The sequence below is a fragment of the Erythrolamprus reginae genome, chromosome 1, assembly GCF_031021105.1.
Source record: "Erythrolamprus reginae isolate rEryReg1 chromosome 1, rEryReg1.hap1, whole genome shotgun sequence".
In the NCBI taxonomy this organism is placed as follows: Eukaryota; Metazoa; Chordata; class Lepidosauria; order Squamata; family Dipsadidae; genus Erythrolamprus; species Erythrolamprus reginae.
In genome coordinates this window covers 414,585,975-414,607,849 of record NC_091950.1, presented here as the reverse complement: position 1 = coordinate 414,607,849, position 21,875 = coordinate 414,585,975, and the positions used below count along the sequence as shown (strand labels likewise).

Genomic DNA, 21,875 nt, shown 5'->3' with positions numbered 1-21,875 from the left:
TCTCTACTTCGCGGAAATTCGACTTTCGCAGGCGGTCTCGGAACGCATCCCCCGTGAAAATCGAGGGAACACTGTATATAGTTTTATCCTGCCCTTCTTTTCACATGCAAATCAAGGACTGAGGCCGAACCAGTGTGAACCAGTAGAAACCCGTGACTGGTCTTAACTCTGCCCACTGCTAGCAGTTTGATCCTGAAGGGCTTAAAGTTAACTCAGCCTTCCATCTTTCTGAGGTTGGTAAAATGAGGGCCCAGATTGTTGGGTGAGAAATGCTGACTCTGTAAACCGCTTAGAGAGGGCTTTAAAATCACTGTGAAAGTGGTATAGAAGTCAATTCAATTCAATTTATTAGATTTGTATGCCGTCCCTCTCCGAAGACTCGGGGCGGCTCACAACAATAATAAAAACAATATAACAGTAAACAAATCTAATATTAAAAGAAAAGATATATAAAACCCCAACAATTAAAACCATACAACACATACATACCAAACATAAAATATAAAAGCCTGGGGGAGGTGTCTCAGTTCCCCCATGCCTGGCGATATAGGTGGGTCTTGAGTAATTTGCGAAAGACAAGGAGGGTGGGGGCTGTTCTAATCTCCGGGGGAAGTTGATTCCAGAGGGCCGGGGCCGCCACAGAGAAGGCTCTTTCCCTGGGGCCCGCCAAACGACATTGTTTAGTCGACGGGACCTGGAGAATGCCAACTCTGTGGGACCTTATCGGTCGCCGGGATTCATGCGGTAGCAGGCGGTTCCGGAGGTACTAGTGCTATTGGTATTGCTTTTGCTATTCGCTGTATGTGAAATAGTGCTCCACGTGTACTTATCAAAACCTACCTGTAACTGTAAATTAACTATATATTTCAGTATTGGTCTTGTGGTTGCACTAGACATATTACTGTTGCAAGTACAATTTTTTAGGTTGAAATGAATAGGCCTGTCATTTTATGAATGGAAATCCTTTCCACATTTGGAATACTGTGTTCAGTTCTGGAGACCTCACCTACAAAAAGATATTGACAAAATTGAACGGGTCCAAAGACGGGCTACAAGAATGGTGGAAGGTCTTAAGCATAAAACGTATCAGGAAAGACTTCATGAACTCAATCTGTATAGTCTGGAGGACAGAAGGAAAAGGGGGGACATCATCGAAACATTTAAATATGTTAAAGGGTTAAATAAGGTCCAGGAGGGAAGTGTTTTTAATAGGAAAGTGAACACAAGAACAAGGGGACACAATCTGAAGTTAGTTGGGGGAAAGATCAAAAGCAACATGAGAAAATATTATTTTACTGAAAGAGTAGTAGATCCTTGGAACAAACTTCCAGCAGACGTGGTAGATAAATCCACAGTAACTGAATTTAAACATGCCTGGGATAAACATATATCCATCCTAAGATAAAATACAGAAAATAGTATAAGGGCAGACTAGATGGACCATGAGGTCTTTTTCTGCCGTCAGACTTCTATGTTTCTATGTTTCCAAGGATTTGCGCACCAACCCTTTCTGAAAAGAATTCGTGTTCAAAACTTTGGTATAAACTACAAAAAAGTTATTTTGTGATTCCGCTTAACCAGCAGTGGGTTGTAAAACCGGTTGTGGGTGAGTGGAGCCGCCTGCTGCCGATGCTCCTGGTTCGCAGAACTGGGTCGAATCAGGTGCAACTCACCGCTGCTCTTAATAGAATAGAATAGAATAGAATAGAATAGAATTTTATTGGCCAAGTGTGATTGGACACACAAGGAATTTGTCTTGGTGCATATGCTCTCAGCGTACATAAAATAAAATATAAATTTGTCAAGAATCATGTGGTACGTCCTTAATGATTGTCATAGGGGTCAAATAAGCAATGAAGAAGCAATATTAATAAAAATCATAGGATATACGCAACAAGTTACAGTCATACAGTCAACATGGGAGGAAATGGGTGAAAGGAATGATGAGAAAAACTAGTAGAATAGAAGTGCAGATTTAGTAGAAAGTCTGACATTGTTGAGGGAATTATTTGTTTAGTAGAGTGATGGCGTTCGGAAAAAAACCTGTTCTTGTGTCTAGTTGTCTTGGTGTGCAGTGCTCTGTAGCGACGTTTTGAGGGTAGGAGTTGAAACAGTTTGTGTCCAGGATGTGAGGGGTCAGTAAATATTTTCCCCGCCCTCTTTTTGACTCGTGCAGTATACAGGTCCTCAGTGCTTATAATGTGAAGTTTCCCTCTCTGTTGCTAAGTTAAGCTTTCAGAAGAGTTCCCAGAAATGAAAGACAAGGTTATCCTGGCCTATATGTACAGTGGTACCTCTACTTACGAACTTAATTAGTTCCATGACCAGGTTCTTAAGTAGAAACGTTCGTAAGAAGCAGCAATTTTCCCCATAGGAATCAATGTTAAAGCAAATAATGCGTGCGATTGGAGAAACCACAGGGAGGGTGGAGGCGCTGTTTCTGCCAGGAGATTCCTAGAGAGGCCCCACAGAGGCTTCTCCCCGCCTTTTCCGGCCCTCTCTCCTCCCAGGAGATTCCTAGAGAGGCCCCACAGAGGCTTCTGCCTGCTTTTTCCGGCCCTGTTTCCTCCCAGGAGATTCCTAGAGAGACTCCACAGAGGCTTCTCCCTGCCTTTTCCTGGCCCTCTCTCCTCCCAGGAGATTCCTAGAGAGGCCCCACAGAGGCTTCTCCCCGCCTTTTTCCGGCCCTGTTTCCTCCCAGGAGATTCCTAGAGAGGCCCCACGGAGGCTTCTCCCTGCCTTTTCCAGTTACAGAGTCAGAGGCTCGGGTTTGTAAGTGGAAAATGGTTCGTGAGAAGAGGCAAAAAAATCTTGAACACCCGGTTCTTATCTAGAAAAGTTCGTAAGTACTGTAGAGGCGTTCTTAGGTAGAGGTACCACTGTATAATTAATAAATTAATAAATAAACTTAAACTGATTCCAACTTAAGTCAACTTGATCTGAAAGGCCTGGGACTCCCACGTAGGAGTATCAGTTGCCAAGAATTTATACACTACAATTCAAGAACATTACCCAACTCTGCTATTCGAAAAGGAGAGTTCAGGAACCAGTGCAGACTTGTCAAACTGGGCAAGGAAAGGATTCTTGCTGAAACATTGGAGAACTGTTTATCATGCGTACTTGGCTAATTTCAGCAGCTAAGTAGAGTTGTGTGGTTAGCACTTGATTGCTTGGGATTTACAGAGCCGTTGACTAGTTTGGAGTGTTTATAAAGAAACCCAAATCCAAAAAAGAACAAAAGGGACAAAGCCTTTGCCCAAGGCTACCAAGGCAGCTGTTGCTATGAGTCAAGCTCAACTCTTTTTTGTGTGCCCTGCAAAGATGACATTTATTTACAGTATTTGTTGCACGTATAGCTTCTTTTTTTTGTCACAGTTCATTTGTAGGCAATTAAGCATAGGGATGGATTAGGAAACCGCAGTAGCGCTTGGATAGGAAATCCCCAGGGGTTTAGGTTAGATGAGAAGTCAAGCGTCTCTGAAGAAGCTAATGATGGATTGCTTTGTGTATGGTTGTCAAGTTACCTGAAGATGCCTATGCAGCCGGGGTAAAATGCTCCTGGTTTACTTGCGCCTGTTGGGTCGATGGAGAGCGTGCAGGTGTCGGCCAACTAGCTGAGTTTTGGCTCATATTTATTTATTTATTTATTTATTTATTTATTTATTTATTTATTTATTTATTTATTGGATTTGTATGCCGCCCCTCTCTGCAGACTCGGGGCGGCTAACAACAGTAATAAAACAGCATATAATAATAATCCAATACTAAAAACAGTTTAAAAACCCATTATTATAAAAACCAATCATACATACAGATATACCATGCATAAAATTGTAAAGGCCTAGGGGGAAAGAGTATCTCAATTCCCCCATGCCTGGTGGAAGAGGTGGGTTTTAAGCAGCTTACGAAAGGCAAGGAGGGTGGGGGCAATTCTAATCTCTGGGGGGAGTTGGTTCCAGAGGGCCGGGGCTGCCACAGAGAAGGCTCTTCCCCTGGAGGCTCTGGAAGGGCATTTTTGGCTTCCAGAGAGCGTCCGGGTGTGTGTGGAGGTGGCGGAGGGCTTTTTTACTCCCCTCCAGCTCCAGGGAAGTCTTTGGAGCCTGGGGAGGGCGAAACATGAGCCTACTGGGCCCACCAAAAGTTGGGAAACAGGCTGTTTCCGGCCTCCAGAGGGCCTCAGGAAGCTTTTTTTCCGCTCTCCCCAGGCGTTGAATTATGGGTATGGGCACTCGCGCAGGCACGATAGCGCACGCCCATGCTATTTCAGCACCTGGGGAAAAAAAGGTTTGCCATCACTGTTCTATAGCATCAGAATTCCAGAGTTGGGAGGGACCTTGTAGGTCTTTTATTCCAGGGTCTACCACCTATTGGCTACTAGGCTGCATGAGTGGGTGTGCAAGTGTGTATACGCACAGCCCTGCTTGCGCAAGCATCACAACAAGGGTTGCTAGACATACTCGGTTCCTGCAACCGTTCGTCATATGTTTTAGCCTCCAGTCCCCTAATCATCTTTCTTGCTCTTCTCTTCATTCTTTCTAGAGCAGTGATGACGAACCTTTTTTCCCTCCGGTGCTGAAAGAGCATGCGCAACTGCCTACACCTATAATGCGTGGGGAAGGAAAAACAGCTTTCCCCACCCCCTGGAGACCCTCTGGAGGCCAGAAATGGCCTGTTCCCCGACTTCTAGTAGGTCCAGTAGGCTTGTGTTTCATCCTCAGGTGCCGAAAGAGCATGTGTGAGTAGTGATGGGCGAACCAAACCCGCACAATTCGGGTCCATATCGAATTTTGCGGTGTTCGGTATGCTGAACACAAACCCGAAATTTTTTGAAACTTGGGGCAAAGTTCGGGGTCGCATTCAGCGTTCGGAGTTTTGACATCATTGGCAGGTTGCTAAGGACGCCAAGGTGATCACTTCCTGGGTTCCATGGAATCCAGGAAGTGATCACCTTGGCGTCCTTAGCAACCTGCCAGTGACGTCAAAACTCCGCCCCTGGAATCTCTTCGTGGGAAGGTTTCCCCAGCTCCTTCAAAGGGAGGTCTTCACGTAAAAATAAACATTGTTATTTTTACGTGAAAGGACCGCCCTTTGCTTGCAGCGCCGCTGCGATGTCCTTTCTCGTAAAAATAACAATGTTTATTTTTACGTGAAGACCTCCCTTTGAAGGAGCTGGGGAATCCCTCCCACAAAGAGATTCCGGGGCCGGAGCCTTGACGTCACCGGCAGGTTGCTAAGGACGCCAAGGTGATCACTTCCTGGAAGTGATCACCTTGGCGTCCTTAGCAACCTGCCGGTATACTTGACGTCAAAGCTCCACCCCCGGAATCTCTTGATGGGATTCCCCATTCAGGTTTGGGTTCGGTTTGGGTTTGGGTTCAGCTGAATTTTGCTTAAAGTTCGTCCGAACTTGCCGAACCCGAACACCATTGGTTTCGCCCATCACTATATGTGAGCACTATCGCACATGCGTGACCTGTTTCCCAATTCCTGATGGACCCAGTAAGCTTGTGTTTTGCCCTCCCTAGGCTCTAAAGCAGTAGTTCTCAACCTTTCTAATGCCGCGGCCCCTTAATACAATTCCTCATGTTGTGGTGTCCCCCAACCATAAGTATAGTGCCAATTCTCCCAACAGAACTTTAAGCGGATTGGCAGGAAGGTCAGAGAGACACCCCCACTGTAAATGCCTGATTGGTTGGATTGTAAAAATATGTTCCAAGGTGCCAGAATAGAAGCTTAATTTCCTAACACCATGGGAAATTTGTTTTTTTCCCCATGGTCTTAAGCAACCCCTGTGAAATGGCCATTCGACCCCCAAAGGGGTCCCGGCCCCCCAGGTTGAGAACCACTGCTCTAAAGGCTTTCCTGGAGCCAAACGAGAGTAGAAACGTCCTTCCCCATCCCCTCCAAGGCTCTCTGGAAGCTAAAAACGCCCTCCCGAGCCTCTGTGTGAGCCAAAAATCAGCTGGCCGGCACACACATGCATGTATAAAGCCCTTCATGGCATCGGACCAGAATATCTCCGGGACCGCCTTCTGCCGCATGAATCCCAGCGACCGGTTAGGTCCCACAGAGTTGGCCTTCTCTGGGTCCCGTCGACTAAACAATGTCGTTTGGCAGGACCCAGGAGAAGAGCCTTCTCTGTGGCGGCCCCGACCCTCTGGAACCAGCTCCCCCCGGAGATCGGAACTGCCCCTACCCTCCTTGCCTTTCGTAAAGTTCTTAAGACCCATCTCTGCCGTCAGGCATGGGGGAACTGAGACATCTCCCCCGGGCCTATACAGTTTATACATAGTATGTTTGTGTGTATGCTTGCTTTTAATAATGGGTTTTTTAGTGTTTTTTAAATTATTAGATTTGTTCTTACATTGTCTTTGTTATTGTTGTGAGCCGCCCCGAGTCTACGGAGAGGGGCGGCATACAAATCTAATAAATGAATGAATGAATGAATGAATGAATGAATGAATGAATGAATGAATGAATGAATGAATGTTGGAGCTGAGCTAGGGCAACAGATATCGCTCTGTGTGCCATCACTGGTTCTAGAGTCTCAACCATCACTAGTTCACCAGAGCCGGGGTGGCGCAGCAGGTAGAGTGCTGTACTGCAGGCCACTGAAGCTGACTGTAGATCTGCAGGTCAGTGGTTCAAATCTCATCACCGGCTCAAGGTTGACTCAGCCTTCCATCCTTCCAAGGTGGGTAAAATGAGGACCCGGATTGTGGGGGCAATAGGCTGGTTCTGTTAAAAAGTGCTGTTGCTAATGTGTTGTAAGCCAAGGAGAAGGACTGCATAAAAATCAAATAAATAAAATAAATAAATAAATCACAGTTCTAGAGTCTCAACATCCTTTTTATATAGTGGCGACCAAAACTGGATCCAATATTTCAAGTGTGATCTTACCAAGGCTTTACAAAGTGCTACTAATACTTCAATGTATTACTGTAGCCTAGACTTGTAATGGGAAATATGGGGCCAGCTCGCATTTCTAACCGCAACCCCGTCTGCAGCTCTTGGATCGGAAAACAGGCAGGAGATTTTTGGCAGGTTTCAGAATGTGAAAAGAGGCTTCCTTTGTCCCACTCCAGCTGCCCCCGTTCAGTTGTCCCGAGAGAAGCATCCTTGCCAGCTTCCAAGCTCGAATCATGAGTGCGTTTGCGGTCTTTAACGGAAAATGATTGAGAATTTCCAACTGCGCAAGGCCCCAGACCAAATGGGGGGAAAAAGCTTTTGAATGAGGTGCGTAGGAGCTTTTTATGGGTAAAACCTGTTTGAATGCCAATTGCTGTGAATGAAGAGTTTTCCATGGCTTGGGTGCGTAGGAGAAGCATGTGTTTAAGAACTTGGAAAGAGGTGCTACTGGACAAATGCAGGAAGAGGACAATATGGCTTTGATCTGGGGTGTGTGTGCATCTGTGTATTGCTTAGGCTGTGTGTGTGTGTGTGTGCGTGTGTGTGTGTGTGTGTGTAAGAGCTGAAATTGGATTCCTAGTGGACAGCTATTTAAATATGAGCCAGCAGTGTGCAGCAACTGCTAAAAAAAACCATATATATATCATAATCATCAACATGTCAATCCTTCAACTAAATGTGATTCCACCAACCAATCAAATCATTAAAACATAGCCACCCAATCTATTTGCTACATTCAAACCAAATCTCCACCCCCACCACTATATATAAGGAACAAATGGCAGTTGCAAACAAACTATATTTACAGCAGCACGAAGCTTAAAACTTCAGCCTGATGATTGTGAATGTGATTTCACCGAAACGTTGCATAGACACTCAAAATATTACATGGGGCAAAACCCGAACTCAGAACAATCTACATACATATACCCGTGAAAATCTACGAATATATATATATGTTTTCGTAGATTTTCACGGGTACAGGTATGATGGTCTTGGTATATTCAGGTTTCTTCCTGTGTAGGATTTGGAAATTTCTGGCGACGTTTCGACGAGGTCTCACTCGTCATCTTCAGGCTGGTGTTTCTGTCCTTGTTCTAAGGCGAACACTGCGAGACCTGAGCTGCCTTCCTTCTATAAATACTGGTGGCTGGGTGTGGTTTGATGGCTCAGCAATTGCCTGCTGTGTAGAAACTTCCTGGTGAGTCAGTGGGGTAACACCTGGGGGTTTCTTTCTTGCTGAAAAAAAATAGTCCCTAGAGGTCTGTTTCAGGGTCATCCTGACCCGGACCAAAAATTCTTCATTTGAAGTGCTTATGTTTGATCAATTTGAAAACTTTTTTCACTTGGAAAGTAGTCTGAACATTTCTGCACACAATGATATGAAAATTGAACTGGAAAAAATTATGCATATTGGTTTATTTTGATTATAAAAGGCAGACCCCCCCCTTTATTTGTGAACTTTTTTGAATTGAATGCAATCTGCCATTAGATTAACATCCTTTTACTTCCTAGCTAATAATGCTGTTCCAGAACCTCCTTGGCAGATTGCCCAACAACAAAGCTCGGGAGATTTACGAGGAAATGTTCAATTTTCTTGGACTCTTCCCGTGAAGTCAGATCCAGAATTGAGAATCATAAGCTGAATAAACATTTGTCCCTCAGAGAAAGGCTCATTCTGAAGTGAGCTTGATCTTTCTTTTAATTGCAAAGACAGAAATCTCTCACATGTCAAGGCAAAGTAGGGCCTGGTTTGCACTTCAGAAACCACAGTGTCATTTGTTGGCTTTTAGAATAATAATAATAATAATAATAATAATAATAATAATAATAATAATGATTTATTGGATTTGTATGCCGCCCCTCTCCGTAGAGTCGGGGCGGCTAACAACAATGATAAAACAACATGTAACAATCCAATAATAATAATAATTAAAAAACCAACTAAAAACCCTTATTAAAAAACCAAACATACACATAAACATACCATACATAACTTGTAATGGCCTAGGGGGAAGGAATATCTCAACTCCCCCATGCCTGGCGGTCTTGAGTAGTTTACGAAAGACAGGGAGGGTGGGGGCAGTTCTAATCTCTGGGGGGAGTTGGTTCCAGAGGGCCGGGGCAGCCACAGAGAAGGCTCTTCCCCTGGGGCCCGCCAAACGACATTGTTTAGTTGATGGGACCCGGAGAAGGCCCACTCTGTGGGACCTAACTGATAGCTGGGATGCAATACAATTAAAGCTAGAGCGATAGCGTTTGCATGGCGTGCCAATTATGTGACTGTCGCTTGGTTCATTTATGGTTCAGTGCCTTGTGTAAACCTTGAAAATGGGTCATTCCATGACCAGCTTAAATACATTCATGGGAACAGATCTCTCAAGGGCTATTGAGTTACGAAGCATCGATGTAAGGGCAAGACCAGGGCGGTGGGATGCCAGAGTGGTAAAAGCTGAGTTATGATGCCAGCTCCCTACTTTTTATATATGATTAGCAATGTCCCATGAACATCTCAAACCTGAATCAAATTTGATTGCCTGCTTCCAGTTGTTTCTGGCCATCTAGGTTTATTTATTTATTTTAATTAGCATATGGCATCTACAGAGGTCATGCAATCACTGGTATACAACCTTAATAAAACACATAGGATAGAATAGAATAGGATAGAAAGGAACAGAACAGAACTTTTATTGGCCAAGTGTGATTAGACACACAAGGAATTTGTCTTGGTGCATATGCTCTCAATGTACATAAAAGAAAACACTTAATGATAGTCCGGGTACAAATAAGCAATATTTGTACCCAGACAAATATTGCACATATATGTATAATATTGGTACAAATATTTTGTATATTTCTTATAATATTTTAATATTATAAAAATATTTTGCTATACCATAGCATAGCATAGCATACCAATACAATACAATACAATACAATACAACACTACTATGCTATACTAGACTAGACTATACAGAACTATACTTATTATAGTATAGTACATTGTATTACATTAAAATATAATATTTTCATATTATAAATATTAAAACATTGTAAAATAATTTGTATCATATTCTGTATATTGTTTATATTTTTGTATAATATTGTATTTGTGCATACAGAAACAAATACAGTAATACCTCGTCTTACGAACCTAATTGGTTCCCGGGGGAGGTTCGTAAGGCGAAAAGTTCGTAAGGCGAAACATTGTTTTCCATAGGAAACAATGAAAAATAAATTAATGCGTGCAATGGAAAACCCCCCCGCAAAAAAAACGCCCACGCCTGGCTGTTTCAATTGAAACAGCTGGGCGTTCTCAGCATTCTCCCAATGCCGAACCCGGAAGTTCGGCAAAAGTTCGGGTTCGGGTGGCCGCCGAGAAGCCCCGCCGCCCGGCTGTCACCTTTTGAAACAGCCGGGGGGCTTCTCGGCGGCCTCCCGAACGCCGAACCTGGAAGTTCGGGTTTGGCGTTCGGGTTCAGGAGGATGCTGGGAAGCCCCCCGGCTGTTTCAAAAAGTGACAGCCGGGCGGCAGGGCTTCTCGGCGGCCTCCTGAACCTGAACTTTTGCCGAACTTCCGGATTCAGCGTTCGGGAGGCCACAGAGAAGCCCCGCCGCCCGGCTGTTGTCTTTTGAAACAGCCGGGGGGCTTCTCGGCGGCCTCCTGAACGCCGAACCTGGAAGTTTGGGTTTGGCGTTCGGGTTCAGGAGGACACTGGGAAGCCCCCCCGGCTGTTTCAAAAAGCGACAGCTGGGCGGCGGGGGCAGGTTCATAAGACGGAAAATGTTCGTAAGAAGAGGCAAAAAATATCCGAACCCCGGGTTCGTATCTCGGGTTGTTCGTATGGCGAGGGGTTCGTATCATGAGGTACCACTGTATAAGTTTAAATAAAGCCTCAGCAAATATACAGGTAACCCTCAACTTGCGGCTGTTCATTTAGTGACCATTTGAGCTTTACTCATTTTGTTTTTTGAATGGATTTTGCCCACATCCATAAATTGCATACAATTATATCTGAAATGAGATAAATTAAGACACGTGCTTTTTGTCTTTTGGCAGGTTGCTATGTCTTTTTCTCCATCCTTATGGACAGACAATGAAAGACTCCCTTTCTCTGCCTTGACCGGAAATAGTTCATTCAGAATTATTGGAGGGATGCGATGGTGAAAATCTTTTCCATGTTCAAAATATACTTCTGAAGGTATGTATATACAACGAGTACTTCCTAAAATTCCAAAGTTCCTGTGTTAGATAAAGACAGCAGTATTGAGTTCCTACAGGTATGGGCTACACTATGTTCTGTCGGGCTCTCTGGTAGAATCCTCCCAAAAATTCACAGGTACAAATTTCAGACACACACACATTTGAAAATTCAAAACAATGTTCTTTATAATGAAAATTCACTTAAACTAAGCCCTCTTTTGGTATAGCAAAGAGCACTGGTCTCCAAACAAACTGGTAATTGTCTGCCACACTCTCCTCCTCCCTGTCACTCATGTCTTCTTGGTCAAAGGAGCCTTCCTCAGCAGATTCCACCGGGGGCAAAACAGGCCTGCAGCATGTGGATGTCTCCCACACATCCACTGTCCTTGGGGCAGGAGCTGGGCCAGAACTAACCACAACACACTATAACTTTGGTAGGGAAAATGCAGCAGGGCGCGCAACTCCACATCCCTTGTGCTCGCTCATTTATTATTTATTTATTTATTATTTATTACTTAGATTTGTATGCCGCCCCTCTCCGAAGACTCAGGGCGGCTCACAACACGTGGAAACAAATCATAAATAATCTGACAGATTTAAAATATTTTATGGGTTTCTTAGCAAGCAGACGAGGTATCACTGTACATTGCTCAACAGTAGTAACTGTGAGAGGGATCTTGGAGTCCTAAGGGACAATCATTTAAATGTGAGCCAGGCATGTGCAGGAGCTGCCAAAAAAGCCAACATACTTCTAGACTGCATTAACAGGGAGATAGAATCAAGATCATGTGAAGTGTTAATACCACTTTATAATGCCTTGGTAAGGCCACACCTGGATTACTGCATTCAGTTTTGGTCGCCACGATGCAAAAAGTAAGTGCAGACTGTAGAAAAAGTGCAGAGAAGAGCAACAAAGACGATTAGAGCACTGAAGGCTAAAACATATGAAGAACGGTTGCAGGAACTGGGCATGGCTAGTTTAATGAAAAGAAGAACCAAGGGAGACATGATAGCAGTGTTCCAATATCTCAGAGGCTGCCACAAAGAAGGAGCCGACCTATTCTCCAAAGCACCTAAGGGTAGCACAAGAAGCAATGGGTGGAAACTAAACAAGGAGAGAAGTACCTTAGAACTAAGGAGAAATTTCCTGACAATCAGAATGGTTGACCAGTGGAACAGCTTTCCTCCAGAAGTTATGAGCGCAAAACAACACTGGAAACTTTTAAGCAGATGTTGGATAACCATCTGTCTGACATAGCGTAGGGTTTCCTGCCTAAGCAGGGTGTTAGACTAGAAGACCTCTAAGGTCCCTTCCAACTTTGTTGTTATTATTATTGTTAAACTCATCTGAACTTCTGCAAAACTACAGAAAGGTCTTATTAAGGGAGGGTGGGAGAGGTATTGATATCAATTTCTATATTATAACATGGCTTACTCCATTTTAAAAACACATTTCTTTCTTTTTTCAGTAAGAGAAATGTAACTGGGGTTTTGGACGCTCCCATATCTCTGAAGAAGTCCGTCGCCAACGATTTCCTCTTGTTGTGGATCGATCCAGGACTGAACCTCTGTAGGCTTCCTCGCCTCCATCTTGTTTCACCATCTCCAATGTGCCGCCATTTTGTGGTGGACTGTCGGCCAGTCGTTCTGCGAGACGCTTGCGTTTCTTCTTCTTGACCAGAAAACTGGAAGGCGGATTGTGCCTCCCCTGCCCTTCTCCTCGGATTTATACGTCTCTTCTCACGTTTCTTCCTTTTCCTACCTCAGAAGCCGATTTGAAAAAGTGTAAACATTTTCCAAAAACGGTTATCCAAAATGACAAGTCTGTTCCGACGGAGCAGCAGCAATGGCGGCTCGAGGAACAGCTCTTCCGCTCAAGAACTTAACAATAGCCGCCCTGCAAGGCAAGTACGGAGGCTGGAGTTTAACCAGGCAATGGAGGATTTCAAGACCATGTTCCCCAACATGGATTACGACATCATCGAATGTGTCCTGAGGGCCAACAATGGTGCGGTAGACGCCACCATCGATCAACTGCTGCAGATGAATTTGGACTGCAGCGAATGTGATGATAGTTCGGATTCGGACGACAGCATTCCTCCGGAGGTAAACTTTCCCATCATTTTGGAATAGAGGTAGTCCTCGACTTACAATCATTCCTTTAATGGCCATTCAAAGTTACAATGGCATTGTTCAATGTTGAATCATTTTCTCCACTGCATCTGGAAGGAGAGTCCAACATGGGTATTTAACCAATCCTATTGGTAGAGACTGAGTAAAAAATTAACATAATAAATAGGCACCGCCCCAACAGTCTCCCATGAGCCTCAGTTTTAAAAACTCAGTCCAAGAGTAGAGTCATACTGAGTTTTGCTTAGAGTAAATTATTGTTTTTTACCTTGTTTAATGTGTTGTTTTTGTCTCCTCTCCAGATGGAACTGCGTTGGAGGAAGGGGTCTCTGTCCTCCGAGGACAACACCCCCACCAATCTCCTTAGGGGCTGTTTCCCTCCGCGGGATCTGCCCCCAAGAGGAGCACCTCAGCCCGGAGTCACTGGCCTCCGCGGTCAAACGAGGGCTGCGGGCCGAAGGTGGGGGGGTCCGCCCCCCCCACTGGGAGGTCCGAGGCGAAGAGGCACCCCAGGGGACTCCGCTGGGAAGAGCGGCAGCCCAATCAGCTGTGAAGCGGCGAGAGCTGAATATAGCCGCCGCCGCCACCGCCGCCGAGAGCGCCACGGAGCCTCGGAAGAGGCAGGAACCGGGAGACCCCCAGGAGGTCCGAGGATGCCGGGGAAGCGGCGGCAGGCATGGTTTCCTCGGGCGGCGAGCGTAAGGAAGCGGGGAAAACCCGCGAAAGCGCTGGGCGCCGCCATCTTGGGTAGCCCCCAAGAGAGCGAGGAGCGCGCCGACCGGAAGGGCTTCCGGCAGCTGGAGGGCGCCAAGAGAGCTTCGGGCTCCAGAGCGCAGGCGCAGTACCAACAGGGTGGCCGGTCGCCATTTTTTTTTTCGGAGTGACGAGGTGCTAAGGAGAGGTTTCGGGCTCGGTGATTAAAACGAAGTGCTAATAGTGAGTACAATGGAGAAACAAGCCGGGGAAAGCAAAGCTGGGTCACCGGCGGGCCCTAAAGAGAAGGAAAAGGGGAAGACCAAAGAGAAATCCAAGGCTTCTCACTCCCCAGCCTCAGCAGCTTCACTTAAAGAGGCAGAGAAGCGCATAAAAGCGCTAGAGAAGAAGTTAGAGGCGGCCTTACAGCCTTCTCCTTCAGTGGTGCCCTTGACTCAGCGGCAGGTAACCACTCCTGACCCTATGACCCCGCAATCAGCCTATGGGCCTACAGGGGCCTTCCAGGAAGGTGATTGGTCGCCAGATGGACAGTTTTTCTCTATACCACAAGCGGCACCATCACCCTCCCCGTCTTGGACACGACCTGAGTCAGTGGGGCCAGCAAGACGAGGCGCACAACCCCCTTCAGCCACCTTCACCCCCACGGCGGCCGGATTGCGGTCCCAGCAGGGGTCTTGGCAACATATGCCCCCAGATATGCAGGAGTTAATGGCTGAGATATACTCGCAGGGGGTGACCGCAGGGTCTAGCCAGTATGCACGCCGAGCTGCACCTCAGACAAGGAACCTTTGGCCAGCACCGCCCCCCTCGGGGCTGGGGTCCCTATCAGAGGAGCCGGTTTTTGGCGAGGACAGTGACAAGGAGTACGAGTTCTCAGAGGATGAGAACCCACCCGAGCAACAGCCTGTAGCAGGTCTTTTCAAACCAGCACTGTTTAGGACCTTGCTTTTTAAGGCAAAGCAGGTGATGAATCTCCAGGGAACCAAGACATCTGAGGAAGACACCGGAAAAACTTCAGCTTCTCTGCTTAGGGAGCCTCAACCCGAGACTGATTCTATTCCGGCTTCACACATTTTCATTGAAGGGGTCAAGAAACCGTGGCAATACCCCGCAGCGGCCCAGGGACCATCAAACCTGGAGCGCAAATTCTATACGTTTGATGAGGAGGTGGAGAAACTTTTGGAGTTCCCTCCCATCGATCAACCAGTAGTGACACTGGTTTCCAGTGCCCTAGTACCATCTGAGACGGGAGAGAGCCTAAAACCTGAGGACAGGAAGGCGGAAACTCTATTGCGAAAAACCCACCAGATGGCCGGCTGGGGGTTCAGAGCAGCGGCCGCGGCCTCCTTCTTTAACAGAGCCTCCATAATGTGGCTCCAAGAAATGCAGTCACGAATTGGACCAGAGGAGGGTAGATTACGCCAGGACTTGAGTAAGCTGCTGGCGGCAGCTGAATTTTCAGCAGATGCAACCCTCCATGCGGCTAAGTTCGCCAGCAGAGGCATGGCTACCACACTCTCTTCTCGTAGACTTCTGTGGCTACGTAATTGGCCAGCAGACTTGAAGTCAAAGTGGCGCCTCGCTTCAGCCCCATTACAGGGTTCAATGCTCTTTGGGGAGATCCTAGACAAGGTCTTAATTGAAGACAAGGACAAGAAAAAGGTCCTGCCTCGATCCAGCAGACGCCAGGATAGGAGGTTCACTCCTTACACGCGCCGCCAGAACCCTCGCTGGGAGACACCTACTGGTTCAGGCCAGACACAGCGGCCTTTCAACCAGAACCAATATACACAGCAACCCTTTCGGAGCGACCGTGGATTCTCCCAGGACAGACAGAGGGGTTACCAGTCAACCAGACGGCCCTTTCGGGGGTATAATCAGAGAGGCTTCCGTCGTTCAAAGTGACTCAGCCGGGAGTCTGCCGCTGGGAGGGAAGTTACAACACTTCAGCCCCTCTTGGCGGAGGACCTCCTCGGACAGGTGGGTGCTAACCACCGTGTCAGACGGACTACGGTTGGAATTCATAGGTCAACCCCCTCACCGTTTTGTACACTGCCCGCTAATCCGGGACCCTCTAAAGCGACAACAGATCCACAAAGAAGTGGCTCATTTGCTAGAGATTCAAGCAATCGAGCAGGTGCCGCCACTGGAGGAAGGGAAAGGATTTTATTCCCGAATTTTCCTCGTGGCCAAAACATCAGGAGGATACCGAATGATACTAAACCTGAAACAGCTCAATGTCTTTATAAAGTACAGGAGATTCCACATGCACTCATTACAGACCATTCTACCTTCAATCAGGACTCGAGATCTGCTAACCTCGATAGACCTGAAAGAGGCCTACCTACATGTACCGGTATACCCGGCTCATCGGAAATTCCTCAGGTTTTGTTCAGAGGGCATTCATTATCAGTACAAGGCCATGCCCTTTGGCCTATCTTCCGCCCCGCGAACCTTTACCAAGTTGCTGGACGCTTTGACGGCGCATCTGCGGTCGCACTCCATCAGACTGATGGCCTACCTGGACGACATAATTATCTTGTCCAGGTCCCCCGGTCAGGCCAGGGAGGACTTGTCCAGGACGGTGCGTACTCTAGAAGACCATGGATTCACCATCAACTTGGAAAAGAGCCAGATGGTGCCAGCTACCAAGCTTCAGCATCTAGGAGCCATCATAGACACCATGTCAGGCACTGTGTCTCTGTCTCCCGAGCGGCAGGAGAATATCCGCCGTCTCGTTACCGAGCTGTCTCGCCGCAGTCGGGTTCCGTTGGCACTGTTGTCAAAAGTGTTAGGAACACTGGTGTCCGCTATCGGGATTGTACCCTGGGCCAGACACCATATCAGAAGCCTGCAATGGTTCCTGCTACCAGCTCAGAGGGCCAGGATCAGCCACTCCCACAGGTCAATCAAATTGCCCAGGGCAGTCGCAAAGGCCCTACAGTGGTGGACCACCGAGGCGATCCAGGGAGGTTCTCCTTTCCGGACACAAGATCGACTCATACTTACCACAGACGCCAGCTTATACGGATGGGGAGCTCATCTGGGCCGTCACATGGCTCAGGGCATCTGGACAGTGGAAGACCTGTCCCCAGTCAATATAAATTTTCTAGAGCTGAGGGCAGTCTTTTTAGCCCTCTTAGCCTTTGCCCCCATAGTAAAGAACAGACATATACTCATATTAACAGACAATGTGGCGACCAGGGCCCACCTGAACCACCAGGGGGGCACGAGGTCGCACCGACTCATGGAAGAGACCTCACGGCTTTTCAATTGGGCCGAGACTCACCTAGCGTCCCTCACTGCGGAACACATTGCTGGAGTCAGCAACATCAAAGCGGATTGGCTCAGCAGGGCAACGTTGGATCCGTCAGAGTGGAGACTCGATCCGGAACTCTTCAAACAGTTGACCCAGAGGTTTGGAGTACCCCTGGTAGACCTGTTTGCCACCAGTCAGAACGCTCAACTCGAGAGGTTCTTCACACGGTTTCCAGATCCGAGAGCAGAAGGGACGAACGCCTTGTGGGCTCCTTGGCCCCCAGGTCTGCTGTATGCCTTCCCACCGGTGAACCTGGTCCCGAGGGTGGTGGAGAAGATCCTCCAGGAGAAAGCGGAAGTACTCTTGATAGCCCCTTACTGGCCAAGACGTCCATGGTTCGCCGACTTGGTGGCGCTCTCAGTGTCGCCTCCGTGGAGGATTCCGGACCGGTCTGTCTCGCTCAGCCAGGGGAACCTTCATCATCCGGACCCCCAGTGGCTACACTTGACAGGCTGGCACTTGAAAGGAACAGACTAAGACAATTTAACTTGCCGGAGAAGGTCATAGCTACCATGCAGGCCGCTAGGCGTCCATCGACCTCACGAATCTATCAGGCGACTTGGACGGCCTTTTGTAAATTTTGCACTAAACATTCTATCGACCCTGGGGTAGCTTCTGTTTTAGATGTTCTGGGATTTTTACAGGCAGGGGTAGAACAAGGTTTAGCCCCTAATACATTGAGGAGGCAGGTAGCTGCCTTATCTACCATGATCCAGACATCAGAGTCTCGAACGTTAGCACAGCATACTTGGATTCGAGAATTTATTAAGGGAGCCACAAATATTCATTCCCCTCCAGTTAGGAGATTCCCAACATGGGATCTTACACTGGTACTGCAAGCATTGACTAAGCCTCCCTTTGAACCATTGAGGACTATACCAGTCAGGTTACTTTCCTTGAAGACGGCCTTTCTTGTAGCTATTACATCTGCTCGCAGGGTGTCAGAGCTGTCAGCATTATCTGTAAGGGCAGACCTCTGCCAGTTCTATCCAGACAGAGTAGTGCTTAGGTTGGACCCTGCATTTGTACCGAAGGTAAATTCGGTCTTCCATAGGAAGCAAGAGTTGATCCTCCCTGACTTCTGCACTCATGGAACTCATCCCTCTGAGTTACTGTGGCATAAGGTAGATGTCAGGAGGGCTCTGAAGATTTATATTAGGAGAACAGAACCATTCAGAAAGTCGGAAAACCTGTTTATTTCCTTTTCAGAGGCTAGATTGGGACTTGGACTATCGGCAAAGTCTATTAGTAGGTGGCTTAAGGATTGTATCTCTGAAGCCTATAAGGCGGGAGGGCATACTCCTCCAGACGGGATACTAGCTCATTCAACCAGGAGCTCAGCAGTGTCAGCGGCCTGGGCAACTCAGGCGTCCATCGAAGACATTTGTAGAGCAGCAACCTGGTCAGCGCCTACTACGTTTATTAGGCATTATAAGGTGGACTCCTTTGCTTCGGCGGAGGCAGCTTTTGGTAGGCGAGTCCTCCAGAAGGTGTGTGTTTCTCCAAAGTCCCTAGTTAGACCTTCTCCCTCCCATGGGCCTTGAGAGCTTTGGTATATCCCATGTTGGACTCTCCTTCCAGATGCAGTGGAGAAGACCCGTTGTACCTACCTGAACGGTCTTCTCGATGCACTGGAAGGAGAGTCCAAACCCACCCGGTAGTTGAAGGTTCGGGACTCCGGAGGTTGGGTTGTTGTTGTTGGGTTGTTGGATTGTTCAATAAATTTGGTTATCCTCTTTCCTTGGTGATTCGTTTTTAAAACTGAGGCTCATGGGAGACTGTTGGGGCGGTGCCTATTTATTATGTTAATTTTTTACTCAGTCTCTACCAATAGGATTGGTTAAATACCCATGTTGGACTCTCCTTCCAGTGCATCGAGAAGACCGTTCAGGTAGGTACAACGGGTCTTTCATACAACTGTTGCAGCCTCTCCCATGGTCACATGATCAAAATTTGGACAGTCAGCAACTGGTTCATATTTATGACGGTGGGCAGGGAGAGGGTCATGTGCTCTTCTATAGCCGCCCCGAATCTTCGGAGAGGGGCGGCATACAAATCTAATAAAAATTTTTTTTATTATTATTATTATTATTATTATTATTATTATTATTATTATTATTATTATTATTATTATTATTATTATTATAGCAGTGATGGCAAACCTTTTTTCTCTCGGGTGCCGAAAGAGTGTGGATATCTCCCATGCACGAGTGCCACACCTATAATTCAATGCCTTGGGAGGGTGAAAACAACTTTCCCCACCCCCTGGAGCCCCTCTGTAGGCCAGAAACAGACTGTTTCCCAACTTCTGGTGGGCCCAATAGGCTCGTGTTTTGCCCTCCCCAGGCTCCAAAGTCTTTCCTGGACCCGGGGGAGGGTAAAAACATCCTCCCCCATCCCTCTGGAGGTTCTCTGGAAGTCAAAAACGCCCTCCCAGAGTCTCTGTCTGAGCCAAAAATCAGCTGGCTGGCACACAGATGCACACTGGGGCAGATATGGTGTGCCAACTGTGGCACCCGTGCCATAGGTTTACCATCACTGTTCTATAGAATATGGAATACAGTGATCCCTCGCCACTTCGCGGTTCACCTTTCACAGCTTCAGTACATCGCGGGTTGCTGAAAGACCAGGAAGTGAGCATGAGTGGCGGTGGTTTTGTTTGAGTCGGACCTTCTCCCCTAACCCGAGCAGTAACAAATGGAAGGTAGGCTGCTTTAAAGGTGTGCAGCTGAGTTAGCTGGTCCTGGCGGTGGCGGGGAAGGGGCTGGGGCTAACTCAGCAATGCCCTGCCTTGTCCTTGCCAAAGCGACGCTTTGCTGCTGTGTGCGGAGCGGAGTCTCTTGGGAGTCCCTCGCGAGGATTCCCCGAGAGAGAGAGAGAGAGAGAGAGAGAGAGAGAGAGAGAGAGAGAGAGATGGAGGCAGAGAGACCAGAGGTAGTGTTGGGCGAACCCAACAAAGTTCGGGTTCAGGTTCGGCATCCGAATTTTTTTAAAAGTTCGGCGCTCGGGAAAGCGCCAGGAAGCACCGCCTCCTAGCTGTCACCTTCCAGAATAGTCGGGGCGCTTCCCGGCGCTCTCCTGAACCTGAACTTTTGCCGAACCTCCGGGTTCGGCATTCGGTAGACCGCCGAGAAGCGCCCTGGCTGTTTCTGAAGGTGACAGCTGGGCGGTGGTGCTTCCCAGAACAGCCAGGGAGCTGTTGGCCAGTCAGGAGGCGCAAAAGGAGGTGGAGAGTCCCACGAGAGAATTCCAGGAGCAGAGCTTTGACGTCACTGAGACGTCCTTCCTGGAGTCCCCATTTCAGCCGGTCAGGAAGGACGTCTCAGTGATGTCAAAGCTCCGCCCCTGGAATCTCCTTGTGTGATTCCCCATCTCCTTTTGCGCCTCCCGACTGGCCGACAGCTCCCCGGCTGTTTTGGAAGGTGACAGCTGGGCGACGGCACTTCCTGGCGCTCTCCCAAACCCAAACCCGAACCAAACTTTTGCAAAAAAATTCGGGTTCGGGTTCGGTATACCGAACCGCGCAAAGTTCAGTTCGCCCAACACTAACAAGAGGTAAAGAGAGGGGGGGAGTGATGGACAATATGTTGGGGAGAGAGTGAGAGAAAATCCTACTTCGCGGATTTTCGTTTATCGCTGGTGATCCTAGAACGTAATCCCCGCAATCAACCAGGGATCACTCTGTATAGCAATAGCTGGCTGGGGAATTCTGGGAGTTGTAGTCCATGCATCTTAAAGTCGCCAAGGCTGAGAAAGCACTGCCCTAGTAACAAAACAGCTCTGGCTGAAGCAGACTGCACCCAACACTTGAGAAAAGAGACAGTTGCGAGCAAGTTTGGGGTTGTGCAGCACACTGTCAACTATTTACGGGTGTGAAAATCTCCCAGCAAGTCGATAGCAGATGGTCCTTCCTGCCAAAACACAAGCTTTTCCTAATGACTCCTGGCTATGGGGTGTGTGGAGTGTGTGTGTGAGTGGGGGTGGGTGGGTTTGGGAGCTAGCAGGGTAGCTTAAGGACAAAATGTTGGCCCTTTGCCTAAATTTTTGCAGCCTGTGTGTGTGTTATGACCCTTGAGGTGAACAGCGCTTTCCTTGTCAAGCGTTAGGTGTTCGTAATGTTGATATTTTCAGTGCTGTAAAAGCAGGTATTGGAAGGAGATTTGAATATCTGATAGACCAGGATACAGGTTGTCATCAATTTAGCATTATTGTAATTGTAATAATAATAATAATAATAATAGTAATAATAATAATAATAGATTAACAATCCTGGGTCTAGAAAGCTTAGAACTACGGCGCCTAAAACACGATTTAGGTATTGTCCACAAGGTCATATGCTGCAATGTCCTACCGGTCAATGACTACTTCAGCTTCAACCGCAACAACACAAGAGCACGCAACAGATTCAAACTTAATATTAACCGCTCCAAACTTGACTGTAAAAAATATGACTTTAACAATCGAGTTGTCGAAGCGTGGAACTCATTACCGGACTCAATAGTGTCAACCCCTAACCCCCAACATTTTTCCTTTAGACTATCCATGATTGACCTCTCCAGGTTCCTAAGAGGTCAGTAAGGGGCGTACATAAGTGCACTA

General features: G+C 47.3%; 1 protein-coding gene across 5 annotated transcripts in view; it reads left to right on the top strand.

Annotated features, from left to right (window-relative positions):
- Positions 1 to 21,875, top strand: part of CUEDC1 (CUE domain containing 1) — a 102,651-nt gene that overhangs the window by 53,702 nt on the left and 27,074 nt on the right. For 2 of the 5 annotated variants that reach the window (XM_070735268.1, XM_070735269.1), the window contains 2 exons: positions 10,970 to 11,111; positions 12,583 to 13,219. In XM_070735268.1, coding sequence (XP_070591369.1) covers positions 12,929 to 13,219 — 291 coding nt within the window. In that variant the 5' untranslated portion in view covers positions 10,970 to 11,111; positions 12,583 to 12,928. Of the gene's footprint in view, positions 1 to 7,169; positions 7,237 to 10,969; positions 11,112 to 12,582; positions 13,220 to 13,545; positions 19,017 to 21,875 lie in introns of those variants that run through there. The other 3 variants (XM_070735266.1, XM_070735267.1, XM_070735270.1) reach the window with 2 other exon arrangements.